General features: G+C 40.4%; 2 protein-coding genes across 2 annotated transcripts; one reads left to right on the top strand and one right to left on the bottom strand.

Moving 5' to 3' along the window:
- Nucleotides 1–209: 209 nt before the first annotated feature.
- ckma (creatine kinase, muscle a) lies at nt 210–3,910 on the bottom strand. The gene is made up of 8 exons (XM_029518596.1): nt 3,791–3,910; nt 2,398–2,605; nt 2,054–2,208; nt 1,752–1,884; nt 1,364–1,535; nt 1,123–1,246; nt 830–1,019; nt 210–705 (listed from the first exon to the last, which is right to left on the bottom strand). Exons 2-8 carry the CDS (start codon nt 2,588–2,590, stop codon nt 527–529), a joined length of 1,146 nt encoding a protein of 381 aa, XP_029374456.1. The 5' UTR covers nt 2,591–2,605; nt 3,791–3,910; the 3' UTR covers nt 210–526.
- A 15,966-nt stretch (nt 3,911–19,876) lies between these two features.
- On the top strand, nt 19,877–24,000 carry nccrp1 (P1, F-box associated domain containing). Its single transcript, XM_029519175.1, has 6 exons — nt 19,877–20,066; nt 20,853–20,933; nt 21,149–21,245; nt 21,472–21,567; nt 22,857–22,995; nt 23,078–24,000. Exons 1-6 carry the CDS (start codon nt 19,925–19,927, stop codon nt 23,222–23,224), a joined length of 702 nt encoding a protein of 233 aa, XP_029375035.1. The 5' UTR covers nt 19,877–19,924; the 3' UTR covers nt 23,225–24,000.
- Nucleotides 24,001–25,271: the final 1,271 nt, after the last annotated feature.

Here is a 25,271-nt window from a genome sequence, read left to right as displayed (position 1 = left end):
GCATTTTTCCTCATTTCAGTGTCATGTTTTCACAGAGTCTGGTACACTATCTGAATGTTTGGGAAACTCTTTTGATTATCTGATAAGCTGAGCATTAATGTATGTAGATCATAGTTGCTCAGATCTCAGAATAGTTGTTTGTAGCTTTCATCTGTGGTAATTTCCTTTTTTTCATGCTGCAACAAAGAAGACAAAGTTTGTTTATTTACTTGTTTCATGGGATGGTTTTTATTGAGCAGTATAAACAGCTTCAATAATCATTACTCCTTGTAACAAAAAAGTAGGTGATGCCACATCTGCTGGACGAGCCTAGCTCAGTGGAGGATGATCCCAGGATGTTACCAACCAATACAGGAGAACGTGAGAGTAAAAAGGATGAAGATTAGAGAAAAGAAAAAAAGTTGGAAGGAGAAAAAGTCAGGTGAGCAGAGTCAAGAGTCTCTAAGTGAGCAGCTGTTTCCTCTGCATGCCCATTAGCAGGCTTGATTGCACATGAATGGTCACGAGAAAAACATGAGATCCCTTTTTACTTCTGAGCAGGGATCATGCTGTCAATGGCCTCTCCCTTCTCCAGCTTCTTCTCCATCTCAACCATCAGCTTGACACCATCAACCACCAGCTGGACCTGTGCCACCTCAGAAGAGCCGAGACGGTCAGCGTTGGAGATGTCAAACACGCCACCAACAGAGGCAGTGTCTACACCACCTGAGGAGGAGCAGGGAAAGGAGATCAGGTACAGATGACACACAACATATCAGAGCGTTGTGGAGTCTCTGCCTGGATCCGTTGACTGACTGATATGCAAGCTAAACAATGCCAACATGCCTACCTGTGCCACGCTTCTGCAGACGCAGCCGGTTGAGGATCTCATCAAACTTGGGGTGTGTGCTCAGCTTGGGCAGCTTGACGTGGACACCACCACGCAGGCCGGTGCCCAGGTTGGAGGGGCAGGTCAGGATGTAACCCAGATGCTCGTTCCACATGAAGCCATGGTTGTGCTTCTTGAAGATTTCCTCAATCTGGCAGATAAAACAAGGAAAGTCAGAGGGAGATCCAGCAGCAATCTACTATGATTTCGCAAAGCCAAACCCTAGTTTGTGCAGACTTAGTATTGATGTATACCTTCTGCAGGCCAACGCAGAAGCGCCTGAAGACCTCCCTCATGTTGCCACCCTTCTGCATGGAAATGACACGCAGGTGATCCTCCTCGTTCACCCAGACCAGGAAGGTCTTGTTGTCATTGTGCCTGGATGGACATGGAAGCAAAGCATAAAAATAAAACACAGACAATACAAAAACACAATCAAAGTCTTAAATGCCATACCAAAGCACTTTTTCTGTTACAAGTTTGGATGATGCTCACCAGATGCCTCTGGCATCGGGCCAGTCACGGGCCATACCAGCACAGGTCAGCAGGGGAGAGACAGGCTTGTCAAACAGGAAGTGGTCATTGATCAGCTGCTCCTGCTCGGCGTCAGTCATGGACTTGAGGGGGTAGTACTTTCCCTTGAACTCACCATCCAGGCTAGTCAGAGCTACACAGACAGACGTAGTGTTAGGATATTCCTGACTGTTGACTATGACTGTATAGATCAGCAGGAACTATTAGGCAGCGTTAATGGTCCCAGAGGTGGTTCCCCCATTTGCACCTCTTTGTCTTAAAGTTAGGTTTACATTTATCATGAGAAAATCAATAATTTGATCTCATCTTACTGCCCAGTACTGATGTACTCAAGTTATTAATAGCTTACCCTCAACGGAAAGCCTCTCAATAGCTCTGCGCTCGCCACGGCTGTTGTGGGGGGGCAGGGTGAATCCCTTGATGCTGCGGCCAGTACGGACACGGCTAGACAGAACGTAATTGGGGTCCAGGTCATCTCCACCCTGAAAGCATAATGATGAAGTTTCAATTCAGAGTGACAATCCACTAATTTGGGGTGGTAAGTATCACAACACAACGAGATTGAGGCTTTCTCTTTAACTTTTTCAGTTTCTGAGAATGTTTCCTTAATGGAGTAGTTTCTGCTCTGTGCTGAAAACTCGAGTAATGCACCTTAAGGTTCTCGAAGTTCAGGTCGGTCTTGTGCTTGTCAGTGGCCTTGTATCCACCATGACGGTCTGAGATGATGGGGTCGAGCAGATCCTTGAAGACCTCATAGGACTCCTCATCACCAGCAACGCAGCCAACAGTCATGATGAAGGGGTGACCTGAAGAAAGAAAGCAAGGAGGAAAGCAGGAATTAACTTCTGTATAATGTCACACAGGTTCATAATGAGTAATTGCTGTTCACCACAACTGCAGTTCTATTTAATTTTGAAGAACTGACTGTGCCAGAAGGATTTTGTGAATCATAAAAGAATTTATTTCATGTAAATTAAGATGTCTCTGGGCCTTACCAGGGTTGTCAACACCAGTCTGGATGACATCATCCACGGTGAAGCCACTGGGTGTCTGCTTGTCCCTCAGTTTAGCATAAATATCCTTGGTCAGAACCTTGGCCATATGGTTATTATGCTTGGACAGGTCAGGGTACTCCTCCTCAACTTTGTAGTTGAGTTTGAAGTTGTTGTGGGTGTTTCCGAAAGGCATGATTGCTTTCTAACACTGCAAAAAAAGGTAATCACAGGATTAGCAGACTTGAGAGGACTGGAAACCATTCACTAAACCCAAATCCTAATTCATTCACGAAGTTGATCTGAATATGTACGAATTTCCCTCAGTATTTGGAGAAATTGGATATTCTACAAGACAGCTGCAGAGTTTAAGTGGTGTCAGCAGAGGAATGTTGGTAACAAGTTTTGCTTGAGTCTCGGGAGCTCAGATGTCCATCTGAAATGGAGAAGGGGGAGGTGTGTTGGCTGTGTATTTTTAGCAGTAGCACATCTGACTGTACACGCTTTCTTTAAAGTGTTCTCGGCACAGTCCTGTAACATCTCACTTCTCCTAGAACACATGCAGCCCTAGTTCTCCCATTTACATGTCGACACATAAATGCACATGACAAAGTCTGCTGGTCATGCTCTACATATATTTGCCCTTAGAAAGCACTTAGATCACTCTGTATCACTGCTGAACCTACAAGATCAAAAACCTGCTGCATCGCTAAAGTTGTCACTATGCTGAACTCCTGTCAAACAAGCTGCAAGCTATTCCATACACCATGATCCAGCAGGATCCCAGTCAATTATCTGTGGGTATGTAAATTGACTACATTCTCAATTGCTTTCATCTTGCCTTAAAAAGTTGATCATGTGAAAATGTTGTGTGAGCTGTAGTGAACAGATTAATATTTTGGTAATAAGACTATTGCTTCATAAAACATTTACATTTGTAATGCAGCTGTCGCTTAATAAAGGAAAGTTTTCTTCTCAGCTTCACTCTAGAATCAATCACAGAACATTCAGGACCTTCCTCTTGGACTTGTCAACCTATGAACCTGTCCACATCAATAACTGTGTTAATACAAGTGAACACCATTTCACCTTCTGCTTTGTTAAAACAACATGCTCATGCCTGTTTTCAGTTAACTGAAAAAAGTTCAAGAACCTAGTTCTCTAGGTCTCTTAGAGAATACATCATATTGATTCAGACATCTCTTTTTTCTTGTGTCCTTTGAAGCTCATCGGGTCTAAACTCATCACTCATCACTTCATCACAGAAGAAAACTGGACAAAAGGTATCTTTGCTGTTCTAAAGGTTTTGGATAATTCTCCAAATCCAGATGTCGCCTTATTTCTGCTCCTTCTTCATTAAGTCCACAATCTAATTGTCACTTTGATAATTCTTTACCTGCACACCAGACAAGAACAGAGGTAACAGTCCTGGGGATCAGATCCTGTTCACCACAGCCGAAATAGGGGTCACCCAACTCTGGATGTCTCTGCTCCCTGTTTATATACCAGGCACACACTTAGCCATTGGCATGGCCATTTTAGTGCCTGCTGTGTTCTCATTGGTTGGAGCCTCTTTCCTGATACTCTGACCAGTTGTTAAAGGGACTCATTTACATCTCAGTTATCCAAGATGGGTACTACAGCTGTACCCTCTACACCCCTCACCCACCCTTGGCCCATACATAGCACCGCTTGCATGGTGGCTGTATCCAAGAGGGGGGGGGGGGGGTCGAAAAGGTGCATGGGGTGTGTGTTGGTGGCAGTTGAAGCAACTGAAAAAAGCTGATCTTTACTTTAGCCAAACATACCACTGAGATCAGGAGTCTTTGTGTCAGGTGTGAATGTTTAGTCTTTATTTCACCTATGAGATACGGCTGCCATGTTGACATGATGTGCAGAGAAGCAATGTATCAATCATCTTGATCAGGAGAATACTAATTTCCTCATAGAAAATGTTTATTGTTTGGCTGGATGCCTCCTGAGCATTTTGTATCACAATGAGTAAAGCCCCCTAAAGGCAGTGGAAATTTGCAAGGTGGGCAGCATCGACACAATAACTGTAACAGAAGCAGCATGTCAAGGTTAACTGTTGCTCACTGGATAGCAGTGGTTTGAATCTTCAATGGGAATAGTGGAAGTCTGTTAGAAACATTCAGCATGAAAGGTGATAATGTTTATGATAGCTCCTTTCTTTTATACTGTGTTCTCTCAAATGTCTTGCATTATTTTACCGATGCTTATGCTTTGTAACCCCTTTGCACAGGATTTTAATTCAATGTAGCTTTGGAGCATGCTATCCCTCTCTAACAGGTCTGTAACAGCAACAAAAATGCCTATATAACATTATGAGCACCCTTAATGCATGTATTATATACATGCATTGGGTGATTATGTACAATTGTATATTATCTTTCATAATTTTTTTCCCTCTTCTAATTCTGCATTTCCACTTCCAAAGCCCAGACTTCAGCAAGAGGAGTGTCGGCTGGTCACAGTGCCCTTGCCCTGAATTAAAGCCTCGTCTCCTGTTACGCAGCTGTCTACTGCCTGTCCTCCAAGTGGGAATTTACCAAATTAGTCTCAGTGCAGGTTTCTGCTCTTATTCCATTTATCAATCTTCCTCTTTTCCTCATGCAGTATAGACCACTTGTTTTATAATGTAAATACATATTTGAAGCATGCTCTAAGTTTCTGGATTTCGTATGGGATGAGGCACAGCAGTTTAGTCACATTTCTGGTTTAAGTGTATGTAAGACTCACAATAGGGTTCATTCTCCAGAAGGAAGTAGAATCACCTACAAATGAGGCACCATATACTGCGAATACCTGCTGATATTTTATCCCCAGCAATTGAATAACTCCAGTCTAGAACAGTTATGCAACAGGGCAGTGATGAAATGTGTGTACTTCACAAGATGCTGAAATCCTACTCAGGCCACAGACATATATATTCCCCTCACCGCCTGGTAAAGCATGAATGACATTGTCATTGTGTTGTTACATTAAATGGAATGTCTGAAAGGTTTTGAGTTTGAAGCGATGACGCTTGTTACAGATTGGACTGATTTTGTACACCATGTTAAGATGTCCGCTTTCCTATTCCTTCCTCAGGGTTTGTCTGAAGGAGTCAGTGTTGGTCTAAAGGCTTGCACAACACTCAAACATTTAGAAGCTGACCCTTGATCAGGAATCCACGCCAACTGGACAGAACAGCATAGCATCAAGCTGCTTGCAGTGTCCAAATAGTCACATTGGTCAGGAATGGTAGAAATGTGGGATTTCAGTATGTTGGTAGTTCAGTTTATTCAGCCAGAGACATGATCGCAAAGGTAACATTCTGTGCTTTGCAACCCAACACAATGACGTAGCAAGCCTCTATAAATACAACATTTATGGCAGACTATATTTAAAGCTTCTCTCTCACATTAAATTCAACACCTGTCCATAGACAACCTGCTGTGGGGCGCAAGTCATGCACACAACATAAAAGATAAGGAAGTCAATTATTACCTAAAGTTTGTTTCCAAATTATGTGTGTTTGAGCACAAAGAAAAGACTTAGTTTTTTTCTTCTGTCACCGCTCAAAAGAAAGAACACTGAGTGTTTATGCAGATGATAAATAAACTAAATTATATCTTTTGCAGGATCTTGGTAGCTGTACTTGTTGCAGACTTGTTAAAGTGTTGGTGTTGGGTCTTACTCCATTGAAACCTAATCCACTAGTGTCACGTGTACACAGTGTGGTCAAGGGGAGGCTATAATTACACCAGGCCTGCAGGTCCATGCGTACTCCGTCAAACAGGAGCCCCCACCTACCCGGGACCCTGATTGAATTTCATCGAGTCAGTTCTCCATCTATCGCAGACTACATTTCTTTGAGCTTTGGTTTAAGCTGCCACAAAAGGGGATCCCACTTACTTAATGTTGCGTAATCACAATAATCAGCGATAAATAATATCAAATTCAGATGTGGTGCCCTACAAGGGAAATTACAATGTGTACTTCAACAGCATCAGATTTGAAATGATAAATTGCTAGTCAAATGAAAATAAAGTTCACTAACTATTTCTAGTTGTACAGTGAATATACACATTAAAGCTCTTTATTGAGCTCAATGATCGAAAATACTGATCAACCCAAAGAAACAAAAACAAAAGTGAGATGACTGATATGGCAATTGTTGCCCACCTCGTCCCTTCGCCTTATGTGGGTCATTCAGGTGCTGTTGCTAAGCAAACAGGTATGAATCTGTGAACAGGAATAGCATCAACACAGTGTGCTCTAGTTGTGAAATGTGCATTCAAGTGTTACAAATATATATCAGTGCGTTTGAATGAAAATGGCCAGCATTCCAGAGGCTTTGCACACATTATGTAACAGTGGTTCATTGCACATGTGATGTCAATGGAAATGACACACTATAGCATGCAATGTAACATGCATCTACATCTGGCTGAGAGCCATGATCATGGAACAAATCTAAGGTTCAGGTTAAGGGCAGTTGTACGGTCAACACACACACACACACACACACACACACAAAAACTTAAGTATATACACAACATAAAATAGGCATAATGGTCATAATAGACAATAAAAACACAAGAAGTAGCACAAGATGTCAACTGTAATTATAAGGTGCTCAAATGAGGAAGACATATGTAGTGGATATAATATATATATATATATATATAGAGAGAGAGAGAGAGAGAGAGAGTTTGGTCTAGACCTGCTCCATATGTAAAGTGCCTTGATGTTATGATTTGGCGCTATACAAATAAATCTGATTTGATTTGATTTGAATGAGTTTCCCTTTGAAAGGGTTTATTATTGTTATGAATACTTTTTTGTGTTAAGTATGAAACTTGTCCTGACCTTTAAGGTTGACACAAGTGACGCAGTTTTGCAATGACACAAAATTGGGCTATTTAAAAGGACAGACATAATTAAATCAGCAGAGAACAAGACCTCCTAGCTTTTTGTCCTCTGTATGAGTCATAGTTCAAAAACATTGATCTCCAACAGCGGAACTTCCACTTATGAACTCTGGCCCAGAAATGTTCCAGATTGACAAATGCCAAACTTTGAGAGTGGACACCTTATTAGTTTTGTGGCATCAACCCTCATCTGTCAGATTAATTAAGTGTAAAATCAGTGGCACTCTGCATTAACCCTGCTAAAACTGACATACCAATGTTATTAGAGGGGATTCTTCTTTATCCACCCAGAGCAGAGTTAATGTTTGTATCATCCCTCCTGTAAGAGCATAATTTCTTTACCGCCTGACTGAACTAACTCCCAAATTTTCACAGGGACCAAAGTTCACCTCTCATGTATGTCACATTCATGCCAGTAAATCCACAATGCAGAGGGGCATAAGGTTAGATGACAGGTGTTGTCCAAGTCCAACCACACAATTTTCTAAATTTCACAGCTAACACATCTCTATGTCTGCTTTAGAGAGCTCTTAAACTCACATCTCAAAGCACTCTTTAATATGGCTTCACTGAACTGCACTTTAAATTATTTGAGCAATTAAAAACGTTCTCTTGCATGAACTATATGAATATGAACTGATGCCCCTGTGCCCAAGTCTTGGCGTTTGAGAAGTCACCACATTAAATTCTTGAGACACCTGTCCATAAAGTAGCACATGCTTCTCTGTCTCTGTGCCAACCATAAGTCCCCTGGCGCTCTGTGCTTGTTATGTCAACACCAGCTGAACCATAAATCATCCTCCACAACATAAGGAAATGCAAACAACTATATCTACTACTGATGTGCCACATCCATCTGCCTCCCAGTGTTTAAACAATGTACAGCAACCCAGACAATGGATATAAGATTTTTTTTTCTATCAACACACTACATAGATGTTGGTATGCCTTATGTGTCTTATGCTTGATCACTAATCAAAGGGACGTAGATGACTGTGGATGATCAAAGATTCAAGCCATGGATGTTGATCAGGCCTGTGACTGAATAGCAGACAGGTACACTCTTCTAACTTCCAGCAAATGTAACCACAACTGAACTATCAAAAACTCAGGGATTACATCTGTGCATATTCACATTTGTCCAGGTCATAGTCATATCCGGCCAACAATTGTATCAAACTGAACTGGATTTAGGATTTAGGTTTGTCATAGACATTTTGCCTCCTCCTCCTCAGGGATAACCAGTCATTCAGGTTCACAAACAAGATCAAAAAGTGATAAATCTTTGCACCACTCCCACAACTACAAGTCTTTGCAATACATAACAAAATTGTGGTTGTACTGAAAAACAAAATAATAACAATATATGAAATCAAAGTTTAACTCAAATTTTGCAGTGTTTCTCTGCCAATGTTTGTTTTTCACACCTGAGCACACCCAGTGACCCGATCTGAAAGACAAATTCTTGGCTTTGTGTGTTTCACAGTGAATTGCATTGGGTGTGCCACTGTCCCTAGAATGATTCTTATTTCAGTAAGTATTAATTTACACAATTTTGTGTTTACTTTATGGAAGTGTAATGGAGCTTTATACTCCTGGAGATGTGTCTGTATTGGTATTGTCTAGAAGTGTAAGCCTCTGTAGGTTGAAGTATAACTGAATACAAAACTGAAAAAACAAACATTTATGCTAAAAATACAGAGGTCATCAGTTCTGGAAAATGTAGTGCATTTGTTCTTTTCTTCCATCCATTAGACTGCTTGTGTACAATGTATTTTCTCTGTGGGGCTGGGTTCACCACTGGGTACACTCTTAAGCCACAAGGTGGAGACATTTGTAAAGTATTTGCTGTGAATGATGATGCTGCCAGAGCAGGGTGGCGGCATAGTGGTTAGTGCTGTTGCCACCACAACAAGAGGGTCACGGGTTTGGTTCCCAGGCCTGGGGTCTTTCTGTGCAGTGTTTGTATGTTCTCCCTGTGTCTGGTTTCCTCCCACCGCCCAAAGACATCATGTTTAGGTTAATTGGTGACTTTAAATTGTCCGTAGGTCTAAGTATGTGTGTGAGTGGTTGTTGGTCTGTCTCTGTGTATTGGTCCTATGATGAACTGGCAACCCATCCAGTGTTTACCCTGCTCTCACGTCAAGTTAAGACACGTGTCCAAACTTTTGACTGGTGCTGTACGTATTGGGAGTATTACATGATATTGAGAAAAACTGCATACCAAATGAAAGAACAATGCCTACGGCATATATTTTGTATTAATTTCATTTTCATATTTTAATTCAGTAGAGAGTGAGTCTGCCAATGTGACATGTTCTCCCATCAGGAGGTATGTTGTAAAAGAGTCGGGTGAGACATCACACTGGATTTTGCAGGACATTAACAAAGAACTCTAATTAATTTTGGAAAATGTATACCTGCCACCTTTTTATTTGGTGCTTTAGACCTGGCTCCCTAGCTTTGCTTTTGAAATATATCAATTTTAAGAACCTTATTAACCTGTGTGTCAATGAGAAGAGCAGCTTTTCTTGTTTTGTTTTGTTTGTTTTTTCTATTTGCAAATCAGTTTTTTGGACCAGCTTTATGGTGTGGCCGAATGTCCTCTGGAGTTGATTGGCAGGTAGAACTGACATGACGAAGCAAGAATGAGGTGGTGCTAATAGGCAGGGCTGGCTTAGTGCTAGATCCTCTAAGGGCTGGACTGGAACCTGGAAGAGCTACACTCTTAAAACGTCTGGTTTGAAAGTAACCCAAATTGAGTGAAATTGCTAAACCAGTGCTGGGTGCAAAAGGGAGCGAGCCAACGCTGGGTTATTTCTACCCAGCATGTTAGGTAGAAAATTTGACCCAGCACGCTAGGTTAATGTTTTTATTCAACAGTGGGTAGAAACTACCAATGTTGATGAGTTAAAACTACCATGAAATGGGTTAAAAAAAAAAAAAAACAAAACCGGAGTTCTGGGTTATCAGGCTACCAGCTATTGCTAGGATTTAAAAAAAAAATGTATTTACAAATTTTTGTGAAGAATGCTACATTTAATTGAGTTCATCTTTAATTAATTTTAATTTGATATAAATCACTACGAGAAGATGAAACAACAAAAATAGAACACTGTTCCAAACATTCCTTTATTGATCATGAAATGTCAAGATGACATTTAACACTCATGTTAAGTATAAAACTGGCCAACAAGTGCACAATTCATAAAACTGCATTTTATATTTATGTATGTACTCCTAAATTTTTTTTAGAACATCTAACAGTGTGTCATGAATACCTTAATTAATTTTTGGAAAATTACCTAGCAGACTTAAGCAGTCAATTACTTTAACATACCAGAAACCCCTCATTCTGATAGATATTGGGAGCAGTCCGTTAGATCAACACACACTGAGATCTGATAGTGGCCAAAACTGCAAAAATAAGACTGACAAACAGTATACCATGAATAATTTAACTTGAATCTTGAAAACTTACTAAACAGACTTCATGGCGACTTGAATGAGGAAGTCACTCACTTCAAAATACCAGGGAAATATCATTCTGACACTGTGACTCAAGGCATACCTCAACTTTTGTAGGTGATGCTGAAATTTCAGCTGTGGCCCAATAAGAGGACTGAGGGAGGTCAAGCAGTTTCCATCCAGCAGAAAGGAGGAGTCTGTCTATCTGTTGAGCTGCAAAACACAACATGAAATCAAACAACTGTGTAGAAATTTAGTTTTACAGTTTTCAGAGTATTAGTTCATTCATTCATCAAACTGTCATTAATGGATTTGTTTTAAATATGATTACATACCTTCAAAAGTTAGTTAACTCTGCCAGGTTCCACTCATGAAGCAGCAAACAAACATTTTAGTGCCACTCTCACATAAATGTCAGGTTACAAAAACTTCAGCACATGGAATTACAAAAAACCGTGGACACAGTAAATATACCATAAATCATGAATCCTTGCCTTTACTGCAATAATAACAAGCGGACTGTCGTCTGGGTTACTTTAGGGAAGACTACCATGTGGTATCTTAACAAAAGTGAAAAGTTACTGCAACATGCTACAATAAATAGTTAGCGAAAATTGCACAGAGCAACTCGCCCAAATGTAAACATGCCCCACTATTCTCCACAGACAGACTATATTGCTGCACAGGCTAGTAGAGGTTAGAATGGCAGAATCATTCCAAGTTGAAATAATTAGCAACTCGACAACAACACGCTTCTTACATGACTGGGATTACATGCAGCCAAAACAGCAGTGCATATAGTAACAGAGTAGACACGTTTGAATTCAACTAAGCACGCATAGACGTATTAGCGAGGATAAGAGGAGCTAAAGGAATTGTAACGTTACTGAAATTACCCACAGCCACAACAGCCTCGTAGCTGTTACACACATTCATCCTCAAATAAACCAGAACTAATAAAAAATAAAAAGCCTGCATAGTATTTGTCCTAACGTTGCAAAATCACGCAATACAATCAAAATAGCAAACCAAAGATTCCTCAATGATGTACTCTCAGATAGGCGCCAAATGAGCCACTCACACTGCTTCCTTCGGTACCCGCTCCTGTCGTTTTACCGCCGACAGGCTACCAGTCACTATGGCGACTGACGTGGCACTTTCAAAGTAAAAGCGACCCCGACGCATACACAACTATGCCGGGAGCAAATTAGCTAGCGAAATCATGGGGGAAACAATTCAAGTCGGTTGTAGTGCACATCATCACCACAACACACACACACACCAGCTAAACACAACCACGTAGACAGTAAACAAGTATCTTCAATACCTATATCAGATATAATAACTGGCTAGCGTGCGAGAAATACGGGGGAAAAAAACGGTTCGAGCCGGTAAATGAGCGAACTTTTTGTATGCTATGGTTAATAAGTACTGACAGTCAGATACAACTATCTGGCTACCACATTAAGCTACCAAAAGAAAATGTTGTAATATGTTAAGTTTTTCTTACCGTTTCCTATTTAATTTCTTAATTAAATCCTCCAAAGCTCAGGTCAAACTGTGCTGCCCGAGTTAAAACATGACGATCGTCCTCACCGGTCCAAACTTCAACCCTTTGTGTTGGGTCATTTTATTTGATCGAACATTAGGTCAAATTAACCCAATTCTACCCAGTGAATGGGTTAGCAAAATAACCCAGTATTTGTAGGTTGGTGTAGGTTGGTGTTGGGGCCTGGAGCGGTTGGGTTTGGTTGGGTTGGTGCTGGGGCGTGGAGCGGTTGGGTTTGGTTGGTTGGTGCTGGGGCCTGGAGCGGTTGGGTTTGGTTGGGTTGGTGCTGGGGCCTGGAGCGGTTGGGTTTGGTTGGGTTGGTGTTGGGGCCTGGAGCGGTTGGGTTTGGTTGGGTTGGTGCTGGGGCCTGGAGCGGTTGGGTTTGGTTGGCGCTGGGGCCTGGAGCTGTTGGGTTTGGTTGGGTTGGTACTGGGGCCTGGAGTGGTTCGGTTTGGTTGGCGCTGGGGCCTGGAGCTGTTGGGTTTGGTTGGGTTGGTGCTGGGGCCTGGAGCGGTTGGGTTTGGTTGGTGCTGGGGCCTGGAGCTGTTGGGTTTGGTTGGGTTGGTACTGGGGCCTGGAGTGGTTCGGTTTGGTTGGCGCTGGGGCCTGGAGCTGTTGGGTTTGGTTGGGTTGGTAGTGGGGCCTGGAGTGGTTCGGTTTGGTTGGCGCTGGGGCCTGGAGCTGTTGGGTTTGGTTGGTTGGTGCTGGGGCCTGGAGCGGTTGGGTTTGGTTGGGTTGGTACTGGGGCCTGGAGTGGTTCGGTTTGGTTGGCGCTGGGGCCTGGAGTGGTTCGGTTTGGTTGGCGCTGGGGCCTGGAGCGGTTGGGTTTGGTTGGGTTGGTGCTGGGTCCTAAGCGGGGTGATCTGAGACATTACGACGATGCAAATTCTGTCTGGTTGCAGCCAGATGATATGCAATTGCCACAATTCCAGGGATGCCATAGACTGTGATTGTTATTGTTGGGTTTGTTTCTCACCCAGGAGTCAGACACTGAGTTAAAGGGCATATTGCAGGTTAGAGACCCCATTGAATACATTTTTAGAAAAATAACACAGAAACTATCTTTTCTTCAAAATATATTGGTAAATACATTAATTGGGCTTCTGGAGTCGTTTTGTGAGAAAAATTTACTTCCACATCCAAAAAAGCTAAAGCAGAAGTGAAATAGGCAGGGGGACAGCAGTGAACTTGAACAGTAGGTAAACAGTGGATCCCAATCTAAGTTCTTACACAGAGGAAACTTTAAATGTGTACCATTACACATATGATGGACCGCAGGCCGATAACTGCAAGCCTTTTATGCGCCCCAGAGTGCATGTAGAAACTAAAAGGTCAGAGGGGAGAGATGGAGAGCAGGGCAGGTGGTGTTAACTAATGTAATATTGTGTTCACGTCATAATATTGCATAGATTCAGGCAATAGCAAAATTATTAATGGTCATCTATAAATAATTAGATTTGTTATATTATTGATATTTAGAAATAATCACAATTAATGGTCTTGATGAAGTGTCTCATACTCGTAATATCCGTCAACACTACGAGGTATAGCGCTGTTGTACTGCCACGGGAGTTACACTTTGGTGATCCACGTTTTGTTTGATAGGTGCTTGTGTGGGAAATGTGAGGCCATGACCACAGCCGAAGAGAGCATGTGCTGCAGGGAGGTAGGTCCCACCTGGGCCTTAGTGGAGAATGTCACCCCCAGGCACCCGGGATTTGATGCTTCTCCGTGCTTCAGATAGCCTACATGCACTACAGGCAGGAGCATGGACCTCTCCAGGCCAGCAGACACAAGTATTAGGGCAGAAATAATTAATTCATCTATTTATTTATTTATTTTTTGTTCTCTTTATTACTTTATTGTGCGGCGGCGGCTCAACCGGTGCCTGCTTCGGACAACTGAGCTGAGGAGGCTGTGTGCACAGAAGGCTTTGCACCCAGTGTCAGTTGCACCTGGGTCTTGCTTCGGCATCTCATGTTGAGCTCCATTAGATCGCTTGGTTGATAATCCTCCGGTCTAAAAGGTCATTTGTCGTAGCTTATGCAGCCGTGAAGTTCCGTCTCTTCAGCTGCACAAAACGCACCCAGGCACGGAGAATAGCGCCGTTTTTTTTTTTCCTGTTGTGAAATCTGTGGGCTCGATGTCCTGACAGGCTGGGGTTTGTGCAACCTCCACCAACGCAATAATTTGTCATGATAATAAAAAATGAATGCAACACAACACTACTGATAACACACTAACTGCTAACTGCCTACTCCCACATTGAGTAATGGCAGAGCCTAGCGCATAGCTCCCTCTGCCTACGTCATATGAGATGGTGTTAAATAATAATAATTTGAAAAAAAAAAAAAAAATCATTTTTAGAGGCTTAGCTCAAAACTGTCAGTTTCTGGACTAAATTTGTGCTCTAATTTCTTGAAAAAAATGTTGAAACCTCCATTAACTTTTCAAATGGTATTTTTTAGACAGGATTATATATACATTTTGAAAAAAACATTAACCTGCAGTATGCCCTAATACCCCCAGATATCCTGGAGTTGGTAATGTCATCATACTTTACAGACGAGTTAAACAAACTCCTGGAATGCAAAATCTCAGAACATAGAGAGTTCCTGCAGGAAATCTTTTCAAACTACAAACTTAGTCCAAAACATAATTTCATTCTACCCTCAAATGATAAAAATCTTTGGTCCACGAGTAGATGTGTGGACAATGCGTTTGAGGAGAAGCACAAATATTTCAAAAAAGTTGTGCATGACACTCGTAATTTCAAGAATGTGGCACATACCTTGGCCATAAGACACCAGAAGTTGGTAGCCTTCAATTTAGACATCTCAACATTCTTCAAGCCTCCTTTGGAAATTAATTATTAATTAATAAATTAATTAATTAATAAAGTGAGGTAAATTTTGGTCGCATCTTTCCCTGAGAATGTTCAGGGTTTGCTTCATCAGCAAAATGCCAAACAAAGCACAGTGCTGGTTGCATCTTCTGCTTGTGTATATGGTGTTAAATACAACACAGATATGATCATTTCAGTTGGCAGTTGCTCAGGTCTCCCAGCGTTCAAGAAAATAGCACACATTGCCATCAACACAGAAATCCTGTTTGTCTGCAGGCTTTTGATCGCATGGTATGTTGAACATTTACGTGCTTATGAGTTGTGCCTTAGTGGGGCAGGGTCTCTCACTCTCATCCAATTGTCTGAGCTGAATGACCTTTTTCCCCTTATCCTCCTACCGATTGAAAGGAAATGTATATGTGACACTTAAGCATTACATATTATGCTCAATGACAGTATGTCGACTATGCACTACAGTTATATTCACTTTTTCTAGGACGATGGGAAGCTATAAGCTGAGAGACATCATAACGGAACAGGACATGCAGAGAGTGTCACTAGAAGGAAAACCATAAACGGTTTAAGACCAAAATCAAGGAAAAATACAAACTTTAATATGACTTCACTGTTATGTATGAAGATCCTGACTACGATAATGCCCTCTGCCAGCTACAAGAGCTACTGCGAAGGTCATTCCGCTGCTGGTGGGATTCTGCACACACACAGCTTGTCTTCATCAATGGAACAAGAGTCTTGGCTAGAGTTTTTTGACATTACAAATTTCTCAGTTGATGTGGAATTTAGACTTGGAGAAGCATATCTACGAGAAAAAATGCACTGGAATGTACCAAAAGACATGAAGCATGGTATTCTGGAAAAGCTTGCTGAAGCAATTTACAAATTTGATACCTACCCAACTGTTGAGCGGCTCCAATCTGTAGCACTTGCACTCAGCAAACATCCCTGCTTGAGGGAAGCAGGTTCATCAGATGGGTGTTCTGGCTGGAAGTATAGCTTGAAATACAAAATTGGAAACTATCATTGTAAACTGAAAAGAGCAGGGTGTATAGAGGTTGTGATAAATGCTGGGAAAGAGGTAGACCACAAATGGCTTCAAAGGGCCTCAAAAGACCAAAAAGGCATGAGGTCAGTTACTTACCGCATATCCTGAGGGACAGAATGAAGATAGGCTGGAGAGTGTGAGAAAACGCCTGCTTAAAGAAATGAAAAAACGAAATCCCAGTGTGTCATTGCATCAAAGGTGGACTAGACCTTCCCCACGCAGAGAAGAGAGATTGTGGAGGCTATACTGCCAGTGAAAACCTTGAAGGAGCGGTGGCCAGCTCTTTAATGAGGAGACAAAGAAGTACTGAAATAATAAAAACAAATGGCAATCTGCCAATTACTGTTGTATTTGGCAATTAAACTATTAACAGTTGTGAAGGTATTTTTCCACAACCCTATTTAGTCAACACGCTTTTTTGCTGTGTGTTGTAGGTGTTTGCAGAGTTCAACAGGATAGTCACCAAAAGACTTTTTGATGGCCTGGACTGCTACTGACTGAGTTGATGCAACAAACTGATTCAGGGGTAAGTCTATGAAAGGCTTCCTCTGTCTTTATTTCTCATGGTAAGTTGACTTGAAATAGTGATTGTTGTTTTGCTACTTTTTTTGTAAAAACAATGGTCAGGGGTGAAAAATGTGGCATGGCTGGAGAGGCACCAGTCGAATTTTTATCTTTAGAATATTTCTTAACCCCCCCAGCATTGAGAGTAATAATCGACAAAGACGTATTAACAGCAATAACGAACAAATAAGAACCAGACTAAATTTAGAGTGAGTTAGGAAATTAATGCTTGCAGCAATTAACACTTGATGTTAGCTCTTCTAGCCAACTAATTGTTTTTTTTTTTTTTGGTTGTTGTTGTTTGTTTGTTTGTTTTTTAAATGGTTTATTGAAAGATACAAAAATAAACAAATATGGCAACATTCATTGAGACGATTGAATACAACAATATAACAAGACAAATAATCACTGATTTCACAAGGGGGTATTCAGATCAATTTTAGCTATACATTTCAGCAGGGAAGTTTTTTAATATATAATTTAATTTTTGTGCTTTTACATCTTTTAGAAGTTTTACAGATTTCATGAACATTCTGTTCATGAAGACAATATATATGGGGGATGATTTCTATACTCTATTCTTGTGGATAAAGAATTTTGCTAGACATAGGATTACATTACAGAGTTCATAATTTTTGTTTCGTAAGATCATACCAAAAGTTAAGTCATCTCTAGAAGCTGGAAACAATAAGAGTTTTTGTTTGATCCATTTGTGAATATTAAGCCAAAGTGTTTGTGTCACCCTGCATGAGAAAAATATACAGCGGGTATAGTATTGAACATGTCACCATTTTTCTCGGTAAATATATTTCTAAAGGTGCTACTGACATGAAATTTTCACCAAATGTCGGTAACAACCCATGCAAGGAAATCAAACCTTAGATATCTATAAATGGAATTACACTGAGAAAAAGTATTGAACACAAGAAGAAATGGAGGTGCAAAAAGTAATATAAATAATTACTATAATAATCAGAAAGCAATCCCGCCCCGTGTCAGTTCAAATTAATATAAGCTGGTTCAGTCCCAACTGATGGCCTATAAAAAGGTGTCTCATTGCCAAGGTGTCACACAAGAAACATCTCCTGATGGGTAAAAAGCAAAGAACTCTCTCAAGACGGTTGTAACCTTATTGTTGCAAAACATACTGATGGCATTGTTACAGAAAAATTTCTAAACTTCTGAATGTTTCAATGAGCACTGTTGGGGCCATAATCTGGAATAATTTCACCATAAACTGTCCATGACCAGGTGCTGCTCACAAGATTTCTAGCAGAAAAGTCAAAAGAATTATCCAGAGACGCTATGACGAGAAGCTAAAACTCAAGAGATGTGATAAATTTAGCCATAGCATCTTCAGATAAACATCTATAGCTGAATGTAAACTCAAATTTAATGAGGTAATGTTCGGTCAAAAGAGAGTTTTGAGGAAAGATTGTTAACTTGTCGATATCAATGCCATATGTTAAAACAAGATCAAGGATATGATTGTAGAAGTGAGTGGGTTCATTCACATGCTGGGAAAAGCCAGTTGACTCTCGTAAAGAAAGAAACACATGAAGGCTGTTACTTTCTACATCTACATGTATACTGAAATCTCCCAGTATAATGATTTTATCTGTACTGAGTACTAACTCTGATATAAACTCAGAAAACTCTGATAGGAATTCTGAGTACGGACCAGGTGGACGGTAAACTGTAGCTAACAGAACTGGTTTTTCACCTTTCCAGTCTGAGGGGGAAAGACTAAGAGTGAGGCTTTCAAAAGACCTGCAGCCAGATTTTGTTCTAGTGTTGATTAATAGGCTTGACTGAAATATTGCTGCCACCCCCCCTCTTCGACCTGCAATTACTCACCAGTAAATCCAAATCAAAATAGTAAGACAGTGCTGAAATTAGTCAAATACGATTGGGTGGTTCAGACTAATATGCAGAGTCTCTAACACTATATACATTCATAAATAAAGGCTAACTTTAAAATGTTAGGCTATAGTATTGGCTTACGTGATGGTGTATTCCCAATAACAAATCATTGTGCAACATTTTTTCATTATATTTTTATGTCTTGAAAGAAGAGAAATCAGGGATAGTGGGTCCAGGTGGTTGTTTTTTGGATGACTGCTTGATTTCTACAGCACAAAGTCCTGACAACTGGTTCCAGCGCTCAGTTTGTAAATAGACTGTGAGAATTTCCATGTGGACTGACACCTTTGATGCACGTTACATGCAGAAAAAATAAAAACAACTCAGTGATTGGCTTTATAACTGTCAACATTCCTCTTAAGATATAAAACTTGGTGTTTGCTGCACTTCAGAGGCTATCAGTTTAAAATCAAGTTTGCCTAGTAAAACCACAGACATGTACACAGTCTAAAGGTCAGGTTATTAGTGTCACCGTATATTGCTCTGTTTTTGTCAAGAAAGAAAAGATCTGAGCAAATAGAGAGCTGCCACATCTTAACTTAAGTAAATATCACAAACAGTAAATATCCGTACAGTAAATAACAGTAAATATCACTACACCCGACAGATACATATGTGATTTATCTGTTGTGTGTAGTTTCTGGGGCCTGAGGTCTTCAAATGAAGTATTTGAATGATTATTTGTGCTTAAAATAACTGATGTGATTTTAAAATGAAAAGCTAATAAATGAATACAACTGAATAACGTATCAATTGACTGTTCCATTATATTCACGGTTTTTCATTTACAGTACCTGCTCCCTTTAAATAACTGTTAGGGAAACAAATTGACTGGTTTCCATCGCTGTATGGTGTTATTCTTCTCTGAAATCTCAATTTTACAGTAAAATTTATCGATCAATTTGGCTATGTGACTTGTCTAATAACCTTGTAAGAAGAATGTAACGTGTAAAATATACTATAACATTCATGAATGCATATAAATAAAGGCAATAATTCTTTATTATTTATCTATACATTTTATGTGTGTGACAGTCAGCTGACATATCTTTCCGCTGAGCTGATCTGTGTCTTTAAGAGTTGAGGAGTGTTGAGATCCCGGGGCGGGACTCGGGCGGCAATAAAACATTTTTGTGGACTTCCTGAATAAGTTAGTGTGAAACTACAGATAGTCCAGAACCATGTCTGCTGCACAGTGGAAGACCAGATGTGAGACCGAGTGGAGTCTGCAGGGCGCCCCAATGCCCGACAGCCTGGACTGGAAGTCCGTCTACGAGGCGAAGCCGCTGGGGAAGAATTTACTGAAGAACCCTTCGCCTCATGGTAACACAACTCTGTTGTTGTTTTCCTGGTCAGTGCTGATCAGTTTGCAGTAATCAGCCACAGTTCAGTAAAACTCCACCAAATCTGCAGCAGATGTTAGGCTACATTACCACAGCTGGTGTGAGTGGAGTCAGTTTCTGAGCTCTCTGACTTTTGCTTTCATTCATTTGGAACCACAAAGTTGTTTGCTGATTTTGAAGTGTCTCCATCAGGGCGGTCACTTTTGTTACTACTGTAAAACCAAACCCCATGAACACACCTCCAATATGACAGCTGGTGAGGAAAAGCCTCATCCTCGTTTGTAGGAAGGTAACGTCTCACTTTCTTCATTCATTGAAGCTGTTGAAGTCAAACATAGTGTTCTGTTGTTTACACTGCAGGAGCCCATCAGCCCACTGTCTGCAACAGAAAAACACTGATTAACCTTTTTATGAAATAGAGTTGCACGGGCTGTCATTAATGGATTATATCAGCTAAATGGAAGTGGTTGGAGGTCTTGACTTTTAAAGCTTTGTAGAAAATATTTCTGACACTCTGGAAATATAGAGTGACAAATTAGATAAAGATGATGATGATGTAGTAATAGTAGAGGCTTCAGAGGTGTGTAGACCATAATAAGTACATTTTGAACTGTGACTGATACTTAAACTGTGTGCTGTTCACACAGACACACCCAGTCTCAGGAAGATACGTTCCTGGGATTTGTGATGTTGACTGTAGGGTTACTGAAGCTTCTGTGGGTGTGGTGCCTTTTACAACTGCCTATATGTCTCATATGTGACACAGGACTGAGTAAGGACACCCCTCCACCTGAGCCTGAGCTGCCTGAAGTGCCAACACGTGGACCGCCACGCTTCCAGCCTGATGGTGAGAGATACTGGTTATCAGCATGACCAATGAAAACAAAGAATTGGTGCTGACACACCAATACAATGGGTCCCCATGACCCACAACTAATTGGGGTTGTTTTTTATTTTTTATTTTTACATAATCCCGGTAAAAAAAATCATGACACAGTTGAAAGCACAACCTCTTTGAAGGATACAATGACAGTCTGGTAAAGCTAACCTATTCATTCGTAGGTGACTTCAGTGGCTGGACAACAAGTGTAGAAGTCCTGCCCTATGATACGAGCGGCATTCCACCTGGTGCCGTGGTCTGTGAATTACCGCGCTACAGGTGGGTTTTACTGAGGCTCAGGTGTTTATCATGCTTAAGTTTATAATAGGCATTACCAGTGAACATATAATGAAGATTAAGAAATATATGGAAGATTTTATACTGATATTAAATTGGTCTCAATTATGCAGAGGTGAAATAGATTTGACAAAATGAATTTGCAATTGTCTTTTCCTCTGGGTTGGATGTGGTTGAATGTGACCTTTGTCTTCTCTCTTGTTCTCAGCTGGTTCTCCATGGAGCAGGTTGTGGATCTGAAAGCAGAGGGACTGTGGGACGAGCTGCTAGATGAATTCCAGCCTGAAATAGCCATCCAAGACTGGTGGGTTAATGAACACCCTACACCCACCACCCACAACTATACCCTTTTAAAAGACTCCACCTGATTACGTATCACTGTGGTCTTATCAGTGTGTGTGTGATACATTTGTACACAACAGTATATGTTGTCTGTTCATTGTGTGCCATATAGGTATCCATCATAAATTATGGAGTAATGGGTGGGAAAGTGACTTATAGCTTGTGCGTAAATATAATGCACAGAAATTAGTGTTGGAAGAAAAGACTTGCCTTTGACTATTGTGGCTATTTTAGTTTAGCAAGGTGAAAATCCCCTCTGGCAGATAAAGAAAATTAAACAAAATTTTGACAACAAACACTCAGTTTTTGTAGGTGTAAAGAAATGCAGCTAGCTTACATGGGTAGATACAATTATGACTTTATATAAAGTCATTTCAGTGGGAAGAAATCACTATGAAATATCGGTTTCCACTGATTGTTTATGGTTTCTAGCTTGGGTGGAGATTGGAAGGCTGACTCCGCTTATAAACTCGTACAGTATATGTATGCAATTTTTAGTGAGGCTTTTATTAGCAGATTCACCCAGAGAGGTTCCAATTAAACCCAATAAGAATGAATTATTAATAAGTGAATGATCATATTTTCATTTATTTTTGTTGAACTGTTTGTAATCTGCAGGTTAAAGTGGTCTTTGCCTGTATGAGAAAAGAAGTGGAGTGAGTCATTAATACTGCCTATTTTTCCTGAGATGACCCAACTTCATCACTCCACCGTTACTTTAAGTTACAGCTGAAACATTTACTCCCAGTCAAGACAAAGACAGAGAATACTGACTATTCTAATCACTGAATTGTGATTTTGTTCATGTTTCCAAGTAAAAATTGTGAAGAATAAATGTTTTTCCTTTTTCTTAAAGTTCATTTTAGGAATAGTCTTCTTCAAGTGCAGTGTTAATGAGAAATCAGAAAGTCTGATTCTAGTTCTGAAAAGTGAAGCCAATATTTAGGAGCCATGAACCTGCATTCTACTAAATGACCATCAGGGGCTGACTTCACTGGTTATGAAAAGATGTCAGATTGTATTGAGGTCTATGGGAAAACGGACCTGTTTAATGGTGCTATAAAATTGTTCCATTTGAGGTTTCGGCTGTTAGCATTGTGCAAGACATCTGAAGAATTCACTGTGACTCTGAGAAACTAAGGAGGACAGTTTCTTTTACCTTTATGTCTCAAGTAGTGAACATTCTCTGATAAAATTGATCAACTCTCTTTAATTTTGTATTCTTGGAACATCTTCTCTGCAAACTGTCAGGTATGAGGAGAGTCAGTTGCATGAATACATCTACCAGCTGCATGTAAAGTTACTGGGTGCAGACAAAAGCACAGTGATCTCCGAGCACACAGTCACCCCCAAAGAGGACTGCAGCACGTACTCGCACACCTGGAAGAAGGTGAGAGACCTGCTTCCTTTACAGCTGCAGTCATTCACTTGTGTTCGAGTCGTTCACTGTGTGTCTCTCTGTTGGCCTGCAGGTGTCACATGTGTTCTCCAACTATGGTCCAGGGGTGAGGTATGTCCAATTCCTGCACCGGCTGAAGAATAACTTCATGGTGGAGTTCTACCCCACACTATTCGCCGAGAGCTCAGTGATTGTCAGAGCAGTCAAAACCAGCTCCTAGGAAGAAAATAACTGGAAACAATGCAGACAACTCCCAGTCTAATCAGCCTGATCAAGACAACTTTCCCTTCACACTATGGTTCTTAGATTTGAATGTACTAAATTTCTTTTACTTTACTTTCTGCTGGTTAAGAGGAATTTTACATTTCGTATTTGCTTAAAGTAGAAAAAGAAGCTGTATTTGTTGTTCCTGAGAAATTATACTCGTGCAATTATTCTATTGTCATGCCTGTAACCACTATGTGCACTGGAGTTTGGTCAATTAGCTGTTTTCAATATGCCATAAAATATCTGAAATTCTGCAGCAATACATTTTCTCCTGTGCTTCCATCAAGAGTTCAAACGTCTTATTAAGTAAACTTTATGATATACTGTTTTTATAAGACATTCTTTATGAGGCTGTTTAAGTAGTTTTGTCAATGCATCACTTAATAAAGCTACTCACGTACCAATACCAAATAGATTAGTGTAAGACATTGATGAATAATTTTGCTTAAAAAGCCTGGAAAGTCTGAGAAAGGACTGTAACGAAATTTAAATCTTTTTGTTCATTACATTTGTCTTATCAAAAATAAAAAGACATATTAGCATTTCTAAAATTCAGACAGAATTTAATAATATTTTAGCACAGTACAAGTTTTCCCCACCTCCCTCTTTCCCTCTCTAGTTCGTCACGACTTTTACATATGCATTTATGTCGTGTCGTCATCTGTGGAGGTTTAAAAAAAAAAAAAAAAAGTAACAAGCCTGTTTTTACAATTTAAGGAATAGAAAGTACATATTTTTGGGTAGAAATGTAGGGAGTAAAAGTAAAAAGTTGCCAGAAAAATAAATACTCAAGTAAAGTACAGGCTTGTCACATCTATTAACAGACTGGATCAATACTAGCCCATAGGATACAATGAACCAAATGTCTTACTAATGGCTCAAAATGCACCAGAAGACAGTTGTTTAGATTCAACTTGCATAGTAAAGCCAAAGAAGTTTTTTAATTGATCAGTACATGCCGCACTTTAATTGATCTTTGTTTTATTACTTATTTTTATTTTCCTACCTAGACCCAAATATGTTTTTATTTAAATAAAACCATCATTTGTCCAGGGAATTGTGTTTTGTTTAACATTTTCACTGTTCTATGTTTTCAATTTGGCAATAAGTGAAAAACGAGATGGCTGGCCTGTGAGTCTCAGAGGTACCCGTTGGTGAGTTGTCAGGCCGCATCAATATAAAATGGGGCATAGTGTTTAGTCCTGTTGCCCCACAATAAGAAAGTTGTGGGTTCGGTTCCTGGCCTGGGCCCTCTCTGTGTGGAGTTTGTATGTTCTCCCCATGCCTGCGTGGGATTCCTCCCACTGTCCAAAGACATCATGTTCGGGTTAACTGCTGACTCTAAATTGTCTGTAGGTCTCAGTATGAGTGTGAGTGGTTGTCTGTTTCTGTGTGATGGACTGTTGACCTGTCCCTCACCCAAAGTGAGCTGGGATTGACTCCAGAACCCCCAGTGACCTGGAAATTAATAAGCAGTACAAGATGGATGAATGAGAAACATGATCACATTTTCTTTTCTTTTCGTTTTTGCATTTTTCTGCACCAACAATGTACCAAACCATGATTTCCAAACTGAGGTACATACCAAACCTTGACTTTAGCATACTGTTACACCCCGACTAGTTTGCATACATACACATATACAGCACTGTGGCCCCCACAGAGCTCTTACCTCAACAACATGGATTCAGTCTGGGATTCAGACAGAGAAACTGTGGGAGATTCTCCATGATGTTGGAACAAATCTGCTTGCCAGCGTCCTGAGCCCCATGTGCAGGTGTACAAGGAGAACCGTTGCAGTGGGACCTCCTCTGTTATTTCTCAAAGGCTCAGAGGGATCACAGAAAATACTGACTTGCACTTTGTATGTAGTCAACTAATAAATGAAAACTATTCATGACACTGATTTGAAAGTATTGTCTATTCCAGAAATGAACACTATAATTGTAAAGTTTAAGGTGTGTGTACCTAATAAAATTAGAATGGAAATTTGTACACAT

Source organism: Echeneis naucrates, chromosome 14 (genome assembly GCF_900963305.1).
Source record: "Echeneis naucrates chromosome 14, fEcheNa1.1, whole genome shotgun sequence".
Classification (NCBI taxonomy): Eukaryota; Metazoa; Chordata; class Actinopteri; order Carangiformes; family Echeneidae; genus Echeneis; species Echeneis naucrates.
The sequence above is the reverse complement of the archived record's forward strand: the minus strand, read 5'-3'. Positions and strand labels throughout refer to the sequence as shown.

Bases quoted from the DNA above. Each gene is read 5' to 3' on its own strand.
- ckma (XM_029518596.1), bottom strand. From the start codon at position 2,590: ATGCCTTTCGGAAACACCCACAACAACTTCAAACTCAACTACAAAGTT. The intron at 1,536-1,751 runs GTAAGCTATTAA...CTGTCTGTGTAG, and splicing joins TGAGAGGCTTTCCGTTGAGG to CTCTGACTAGCCTGGATGGT. The intron at 706-829 runs GTAGGCATGTTG...GCTCCTCCTCAG, and splicing joins TCTGCAGAAGCGTGGCACAG to GTGGTGTAGACACTGCCTCT.
- nccrp1 (XM_029519175.1), top strand. From the start codon at position 19,925: ATGTCTGCTGCACAGTGGAAGACCAGATGTGAGACCGAGTGGAGTCTG. The intron at 21,246-21,471 runs GTGGGTTTTACT...TCTTGTTCTCAG, and splicing joins TGTGAATTACCGCGCTACAG to CTGGTTCTCCATGGAGCAGG. The intron at 21,568-22,856 runs GTGGGTTAATGA...GCAAACTGTCAG, and splicing joins GAAATAGCCATCCAAGACTG to GTATGAGGAGAGTCAGTTGC.